Genomic DNA, 8,933 nt, shown 5'->3' with positions numbered 1-8,933 from the left:
AAAGAATCTGCTATGAGCCAAGTAGGTATTGCTCACTCCATTGTTTCACATCTCTGGGTTTTTTTTTTAATTTTTATTTTTTAATGTATTTAGTACAGGGTCTCATGACACAGATTGGACTTGTAGTGATCCTTCCTGTTTTTCAGCCTCCCAAGTGCACAGGCAGAGGGCAGGCTGGGGATTGAACCCCAGTCCCCTGCACCTGCCTAAGCAGGCGCTTTAATCCACTGAGCTCTCTGGCCGGCCCTCTCCTCTGTTTTGAGAAACATACCTAAATACAAAATACCCGAATGTAAGTCCACTACAGAGGTGTGTAAGCTGGCAGGCAGCAGGTTAGTCAGTGGAGTGCTTCCTGAAGGAGCTAGTTTTGAGAGGAGAAGGCCATCATAGGTAGAGTGAGCAGCACCAACAAAAGAAACTTCTAAGTACAGTGTAGATGATGTGAGGTGGCCTTCCTGGGCTGAGAAGAGAGCAAGGGCACAAGAGGACAGATGTGGTTTTACTTTGAGGAGCTGTCCTTGGCTTCTAGACGGCACAGTGGGGGCTGGGCAGGTATGTAGTAATACCTTATACACCCAGATAATCAGAGACAGACCACCTGAGCTTGGCAGGTAATGATGTTTTCAGTCAAGAGGTCTTAGCTACAGGTAAGAACCAAAAGTTTCTGGGTATTCCCAGCCGCTTGATCAGGTGATGCACAAAATCTGTTAAATGCTTTTAAAAAATAAAGTTTACTATTTTCAAAACATGTTTTATTTTTTTTCTCAAAACGTGTTTTAAAGAAGTTGCTGGCTATATTTACAAGTTAGTAGCTAAGCAGATGCATGTTAGCAGTTTTTGACTCTTGGCTATCTGTGGTAGATACATTGTAAAATATTTCTGGTCTTGTTTTTAACTCCTAATAGAAAAGCTCACAGATCAGGTGATGCAGAACCCACAGGTCCTGGCAGCTTTACAGGAACGACTTGACAATGTCTCTCACACTCCTTCCAGCTACATTGAAACGTAAGTATGTTGTTGATAAGATGTGTGCCACTTTGAGCAATAAAATGAAGAGAAAAAACTTTTACTATTAGGAATAAGAAGTAAGTATGGGCTGGCCAGATAGCTTAGTGGTTTTCTGCAGAGCACAGCAGCCTGGGTTCCATCCCCAGTGTGCAGTGCTGGCCCCATCCCCCGGGCACCCTGAGAGGGCAGTTAAGACCGGGCGTGGTGGCACGCCTGGAATCCCAGCTCTTGAGAGGGCAGAAAACAGGAAAATCACTGCAAGTCTGATCTATGTAGTAATACCTTATACACTCACTAGACCCTGTTCTAGATTCATAAAAAAAGAAATAAGTTTGCTTTTTTTTGTTTGTTTGGGGTTTACTTGCTTGCTTACAGTAGAGTATTAAATCCAGGGCCTGTCACAGTTATATTCCCAGCCCTTTTTATTTTGATAAGAGTCTCCCTAAATTGCCCAATTCCTTAGGCTGGGCTTGAATTTGTGATCCTCCTGCCTCAGCCTCCAAGAGTGCTGGGATTATAGGAGTGTACCCTAGCCGGCCCATCCCCTAGTGTGCTGGGGCTTGGGACCAGCACCTCAAGGAAGTGGTCTAATAAGAGTCACGTCTTTTTCTTCCCTCCCTCCTTTTTTGAGACTTGGTCTTACTCAGCTTCTTAAGTTGGATTTCAACTTGGAATCCTACTGCCTCGGCATCCTGAGTAGTTGAGATTACAGCTACACATGACTCCACCTGGAAGATATATTTTTCATTGCACAGAGAGTCAACACAGGCATCCAGACATGCATGAGAGGCTTCCTTTGTTCTTTGGCAGAGTAGTGAACAGGTAGACCTCTCCTGGCTGATGCACAGTGCCATCTGGAGGCAGCTCACAGAACTTACTAGATCACTGGAGCTGAATGTGGTGGTAAAGTGGGCTGAGGTCAAAATGTTTTATTACTATGAAAGAACACAGTTCTGTATTTCCCCTCAAAATACCCTGCCAGCCCGAGATCAAGATGAAAATGTCACTTGTCCTCCTAATTTGACTGAAAGAACTTTTTGGTCCTTTGTACACACCTCTACTTTGTGCCTTTACTGTTACCAACATGATGCTGCCCCATTTGTGCTGCATGCTGCACCCCTGGGCGTTGGGACCTTGCAGGGCTCCATGCCACTGCACTCCACCCTTGCTGCTCAGTGTGTTGGGCTGCTCTCTGTACACACAGGTCTCCTATAGCCTCCTTGACTGCAGCTGAAGCTGTAGCCTAAGTGGCCTGCATACTGAGGAAACAAAGCTGTCCTTGTTTTTGAGATCTCATTGTGTAGTTCAGGCTGGCAGCAAACTTGGATCAGTCCTTCTACTTCATCCTCCTGAGTGCTGAGATTACAAGCAAGCACCACCATGCCCTGTAACAAAGCTGCTATTGAATGATGAAATGTGAAGAGAAAAGAAATTTTAAAAGCCTGTTCCTTCCCCTGATTCCTAGAGGTTGGAAGCTTGGGACAGAAGCTGAACTAGGGTAGAAAGCTGTCTCAATAATAGTGTACACAGATAGTTTAAGCTCAATTGTCTGTTACAGGGTAATAGTGTCATTAAGCTTCTCTTCTGGAGGGTTAACAATTTAAGTTTGCAGACCAAAAATTAAAAAGAAGGGCTGCAAGGACAGCCAACATTTTGGTCCTAGCCTTTCAAGGTCAGTAAGGACTCAGGAAATAGGAGAACCTGTACTGTAACATCATGTATCTCAGTTGTGTCCCAAATTATTTGATCAAGGAGATTTTGGGGCTACAGAGGAAAGTCATGATGATGATGTATAGTGTGCCTAAGGAGAGTCACATGGAGAGAAAACATTCTCTCAAGCTTTCAGAGAGCAAACTGGTCAAGCAATAGCCGTGACTCATCCACATGGCTGACACTGACAAAGGATTTGCAAACTGAGGTACAGGGTTTCAGGTTAAATCCTGAGGGGATTTGACTGATCTTATCAGATAAAAAAGTTACATTTCTTGTTATATAGGTCTTGCTCTTTTTTGGTCTTAACCATTGAGCAGAAAAGTATGAAAATGAAGTATAAAAAGTAAAACCATATTAATATGATGAGCTGTAAAATGCTCAAATCAGCAACTTTGGACATTGACAGTCTTAGAGAAAACCCACTACTATTATGGACTATTGAACTATATTGGGATATTTTGCTGAATTCATGTACCTACAGTATTTAAATGACAATGGAATGTCCTTCTCTGACAAAACTAACCAAAAAAGGGGATACAAATGAACGACCATTTTGTATCTGTACACTCAGAATAGTTAGGATAGATATACAGCTCCATTCTCTTAATTCAATGAACAGAGAGGTTTGTTCTAATAGTATTTGAGACATGATATCAGGTCTGCATCTTCTACAATGAATAACCACTAAGAACATTATGCAATGTATTAATTACTGAAAATGTACTAGTAATTGGTTATGAAACTCTCATTGTTATATGTTTCTCAATAAAAATATTAAAAGAAATTAATAATAATAATACTAGTGTACCACCAAGAGAAGTCCTAACAATGAATGAAGGTTAATGAACAAGGGCCTGAACTGGTGTCAACTCCCAGTTCATAGTTGAAGTTATAAAAGACATATAGCAAGAAGGCCCTGTACTAGACTCTCACTCTCCAGAGATCGAGCTTGGTGGGGAAGAGGAGGCTGAGTGACATTTTGTCTGTCATGGAAGTTATCTTTCAGACTATAATCAAATCTGCATGGAAGGATACTAATTACACACTCAGCACAGGTTCTCTCAACTGGTCCTTGCCTGGTGGATTTCCCTATAGAGTAAGGGGCGGGTAATTCTTTTTCAGATGACTTTGGTGGAGCTCAGGATAGCCCTAGGGCACCAGCAGTATATTTCTCAAGACTTGGGAAGTTTTGTGGAGAGCCAGAAGAATAGACAGAAAAGGCCTTAATTTGATGGCAAGCTTTTATCTCTTTAAAGTAAAAACAAAAAGTCCCTGATTTGCCTGCACGAGCCTGCAACACCATCACCTTTGGTTTTTGCAAGAGACCTATGTCTTCCTTGACCTGCACAATGAACAGTGCTAGCGTGTCCATCCTGGGGTCCTAGGATAGCTCTTCTTGGACCCTACCTGTCTGCCTTTTGTGAAAGATGTGAGCCAGTGTTGACCTGGTGCCCGCAGTCAGGTCAGGGGTTGCTGGTGTCCCCTAGGGCTTTTATAATGGGAGGGGACGCTGGAGGTTTGGTGTTGGTTTTTTCACTGAGGCCTCTAGTGCTCTCAGTTTCTTCACATGTGTTTTATATACTTGTTAGTTTCTGGGTGCCAATTTGGTAAAGGAAAGATGACTTTAAATTTACATAATTGTGTATGCTAAGATTATACCTTGCTCTTGTTTGACAGTTTTTGTTCTTTTTTGGGGAATCATCCTTTTTTTTTTTTTTCCTTTTTGAGACAGGGGCTTGCTATTCAGTTCAGGCTGGCCTTGAGCTCATTTTGTAGACCAGACTGGGTCTCCGCTGGCTACGTTCTTCCTGCCTCAGCCTTCCGAGTGCTGGAATTATAGGAATGCACCATCACACTCGCCCAATTTCGTGAATCATCTTTTCAACTTCCCTCCGTAAGCCTAGTCTTTCTGAGTGGTTTTCAGGAGCTCTTCTTTATAGTAAGGGTATTGATCCTAGGTTTACCTGTGTTAAATTTATAAGTTAAAAGCATGCTCTTTATTTTGTAGACATAAAGATGTTTTATTTCCTGTTTCCTCTCCTAGATTACCCAAAGCAGTCAAGAGGAGAATTAATGCCCTGAAGCAGCTGCAGGTGAGGTGTGCACACATAGAAGCCAAGTTCTACGAAGAGGTCCATGACCTGGAGAGGAAGTATGCAGCGTTGTATCAGCCTCTGTTCGACAAGGTGCGGAGCATTGTTGTTTCTCTTTTTTTTTAATTTTATTTATTTATTTATGTGTGTGTGTGTGTGTGTGTGTGTGTGTGTGGCCAGCTCAGCCCACCAGGGGGCGGCCCTGGCTGGCATGTGGTGCTGGGGGATTGAACCGTGGTCCCTTTGCTTTGCTAAGCTTGTTCTAAGTAGGTGCTTTAGACCACTGAGCCATCTCGCCAGCCCCTGTTGTTTCTCTTAAGGTGTTGTAATTCCACCTCTCTGTGACCCCAGGACTCATCTTTTCAGGGATGTTATTTATAAACCCATTTGAACTCTTGAGTTTCCAAATAACATAAAACTGTGATGGTTCATGTGTTTGAACAGAGAAGAGAATTTGTCAGTGGTGACGTGGGATCAACAGATGCAGAATCAGAGAGGCATAGTGACAGTGAGGAGCATGACAAGTCGGCTGTGAGGGTTTCTTTTCTTTCTTTAATAAATTTAAAAAATTTAAAAATTGAGATGCATAATAAAAATTATAACAACACACATGTGAATGCACATGAATAACTGCCATCATAATCACCACACAAGCCAAGAGTATAAGCAGGGGTGGGGGTGGGGTACACCTGTCATCCAGGTTCAAGCCTTTTTGCTGAGGAAGCCTAGACCCTCTCTCAGTGTGAAGGTGACAGGTTTAACTGCCAGTACTACAAAGGAAAAAGGGTGTTGTCAGAAACAGAGAACATTTTTTATGGTATTTAGTCACAGATAAAGCTTCCCAAACAATAGTAGAACTGCGAGTACTACTCCAGTGCTATTCTTTGGTTGGGTCACGGTACACAGATCCTCCATGACACTGTCTGGCATTGGATAAGGTGCTGCCAGTTTCTATGATGAATTGGACACAGCCCCTTCTCAATCATCCTTGTGCTGCACTGTTGAAATACAGGTGAGAGGAACCAAGAGAAATTATAGTGCCAGCAATGGTCTTAGCAGGGGAACTGCAGGGAAATACCAAGATTAACTTTATTGGCCTATAACTGTGTGTGGGTGGTGGTGTTTGAACTGAGGCCTCATGAATACTAGGCAAGTCTACCACTGAGCTATACTGTCTGCCAGTGTCACCTCAATTTTAGTTTTTATCCTTTAGCATTAACTTCCAGGCGGTTTTGTTTTGAAATGTGTTAATTTTGGTAGGTATATGTGATTTGGACCTTTTAAAAATAGGCAGACCTCATCACTATTAATGAGTTTAGCTGTGTAGTACTCCTTAAAACTCAGTAAAAAAGAAAAACAAGAAAATCTGCCTTTGCTGCTTGAAAAAACTTTGTGTGACCCTTTTATCCTAGCCAGCCCTGTGTGGCTAAGCAAAGCATTTGGAAATCACTTGATTGTGTTAAGGCTTTGTCTAAGCTCCCTCTGTTTACCTTTATCTTGGGGCTGTGATATTATAAGGCTGCGTAGTGTGGGGTAGCCTCTGCCCCAGCACTCGTGTATCTATGAATGCTATGAGTGCGGCGTTCTCCTGCATACAAGTTGAACAGCTCAGGCTGGAGCTCACGCTGTCGCCCTGGCTGGTTTCAGACTTGCAACAATCCTGCCTCAACCTGCTGAGTGCTGGAATTACAAGCATGTACCACCATGCCTGGCTTTTTTTGCTACTTCGTTTTGATTTTCAAACAAGTTCCTACTTTGTAATTAGGCTAGCCTTAAACTCACCTGGTAGCCCAGGCTAACCTCAAACTCACAGTGATCCTCCTGCCTCAGCCTCCTCAGTGCTAGCATTACAAGCCTGTTCCATACTGCCTAGTTCAATTTTACTTACTTATCTATTTTTATTTAATTTTGTGATGTTGCAAGTAAAACCCAGAGCTCTGAGCATAGAGGTTAAATACATTTGTCCTTGAAGTGAATTTTTCCATTTGAATTTTTCCATCTAGGGACTGGCAGCTCACCATTTTAGCACTGGATAGCTTTTTCCAAGATAACATTTTGCCATGTATTTAGCTTTTTCTACTTTTTCTACTTGATGTAAGATTTTACCTTGTGGCTTGGAGGCGCTGCCTCATCTCTAAGAAGAATGGTCTTCATGCAGGACCCTGAAATTAGATTCTCCGTTAAGCCTTTGAGTGATTTGTAAACTTTCTTTCTTTGTCATAACTTATTTTACATGTTTATTTTGTAGGGAGACATGAAAAATAAAGTAGTTATAGCAGAAAAAGAAGACGCAGCAGCTGAAGAGCTAAATCCCAAAGGAATCCCCGAGTTCTGGTTCACCATTTTTAGAAATGTGGATATGCTCAGTGAGCTAGTGCAGGTGAGTGGACCACTGCTGCCTGGGAAACTTCTGGGAAGTCCTGTAAAGTGGTTTCCTCCACCTGCTTACCCTGATTCTGAGAGACCTTTGGACACTGAGAAAGGTGCTTTCTGTGAGTATACACTTGGGCAACTGTCTTCGTCTCCAGGGGAGGGGTTTTGGGTGGAGGGGCTCCTACTCTCCTGCAGTTGTTGGGACTGGGCTGGCGTGAGCCAGAGCCTGAGAGATTGCTGCTACCCCCTGTGGAAGCCTCCCGCTTCACCTGTAGCAATCTTCTCAGGTTCGTCCCTGTGTGTCTTCCTGTGCTGTGAGCATCAGGGAGCCTGAGGACAGGGCCGGGGCAGGAGTCCCTTGGGAGGAGAGGAGCCCTGTGCTGTGCATGCACATGTGCACCACTCAGTGCGGCTTTGAAATGGACTCTTGTCAGCCTTGCAAGGCATGAAAATGTAACAAGTGGCTAGTATTTTCTAACCATTCCTTAAAAGGTTCTAAAGAAAAATCAACCTTTCTTGTCTACTTTTCTATAATGAAATAACCAATTGAAAGGTGATGTTTGACTTTTCTGAAAAGAGCTAGAGCGAGTGTTTCTAGGAGACAAGGGCAGGTCCTGCCAAGTCTCATCCATTAACTTGCTCGCTGGGCTTTCACTGCTGCAGTTACGAGATGGCCTGTCTGCTCTCAGGCTTGCCTTGACAGCTCCTGTGCTGAGCCTTTGTTTGCACAGTGCTTTTACCACAGCCCAGCTGCTATCCCTTGCAGATAGCTATATAGTGATTTGCACAGAGTTTAACAAATACATTTTTAATGGTTCAGAAGTTAACCACATTGCTGTCTGTGCTTCCTGTCTTGCTTATCCTTCATCCTAAACTGAAACTTCAGGGATGGAAAGAGTGGCACATCTCCCAATCCAGGGAGGCACCTAAGTAGAACAGCCTTATATTTTAGGGTCCTGTGTGTGTGTGTGTGTGTGTGTGTGTGTATAAAAACAGGATTAGAGAAGATTGCTATGTGCTAGATATTTGTTGGCAAAATTCAATCTTTTTTTTTTTGGCAGAACTGGGGATTGAACTCAGATCCTTATGTTTTGCCGGTCAAATGCTTATCCTACTGAGCCATCTCCCCGGCCCCTACAAAATTCAATCTTAAAGAGTTATATCCTCATTTGACTGTGAAGAGTCACCTGAGTAGTTTAAAATTATACATCGTTGTTGCCTCCACTGGCACCAAAATCAGTTTTTGGTTTTGGTTTTGATTATTTTGTGTGGCTGAGGATGGAACCCAAGGCCTTGAGAATGATAGGCAAGCATTCTACCATTGAATTGTCCCCGCAGTGCTTGAGGTTCTTAGACCCTTTTTGTCTGAGCCCGGTGTACCCCATGACAGGTGAGCAGAACTTCCTCACGTAGGTCTTTTGAGATTTTATGGGGTGGGCTGCTTGTGAAAAATCAGTGTGGGTCTTGAGTGGCACTGTGGATGCACTTTCTTACATGTTCTGGGTCTTATAGCCCCCACTGCTGGGCAGGGACATGCTTTGGAGTGAAGAGAGGTTATAGAAATGAGATCTTCATTGGGAGTCAGATGACTGGGTTGGATGGCTGGCTCCCAGTGGCCCTACGTGGCTGCCCAGCCAGCTGTCTGGCAGCTTAGGTGTGAAGAGGCTCCTTATGAATATTACTGCCTTTTGAGAGCTGTGGTGTAGGTCATCATACTCCCCTAAAGAGTGTCTTTGCATTTTCTCC

General features: G+C 43.3%; 1 protein-coding gene across 4 annotated transcripts in view; it reads left to right on the top strand.

Moving 5' to 3' along the window:
- Nap1l4 (nucleosome assembly protein 1 like 4) overlaps nt 1-8,933 on the top strand; it is a 43,808-nt gene that overhangs the window by 13,804 nt on the left and 21,071 nt on the right. For all 4 annotated transcript variants that reach the window (XM_004627093.2, XM_004627092.3, XM_023710481.1 and 1 more), the window contains exons 4-7: nt 906-1,005; nt 4,766-4,907; nt 5,259-5,345; nt 7,063-7,194. In XM_004627093.2, the coding sequence (XP_004627150.1) occupies nt 906-1,005; nt 4,766-4,907; nt 5,259-5,345; nt 7,063-7,194 (461 nt within the window). The remainder of the gene's footprint in view (nt 1-905; nt 1,006-4,765; nt 4,908-5,258; nt 5,346-7,062; nt 7,195-8,933) is intronic.

This window comes from Octodon degus, unplaced genomic scaffold, assembly GCF_000260255.1.
Source record: "Octodon degus isolate 3935 unplaced genomic scaffold, OctDeg1.0 scaffold00018, whole genome shotgun sequence".
Lineage (NCBI taxonomy): Eukaryota > Metazoa > Chordata > Mammalia > Rodentia > Octodontidae > Octodon > Octodon degus.
The sequence above is the reverse complement of the archived record's forward strand: the minus strand, read 5'-3'. Positions and strand labels throughout refer to the sequence as shown.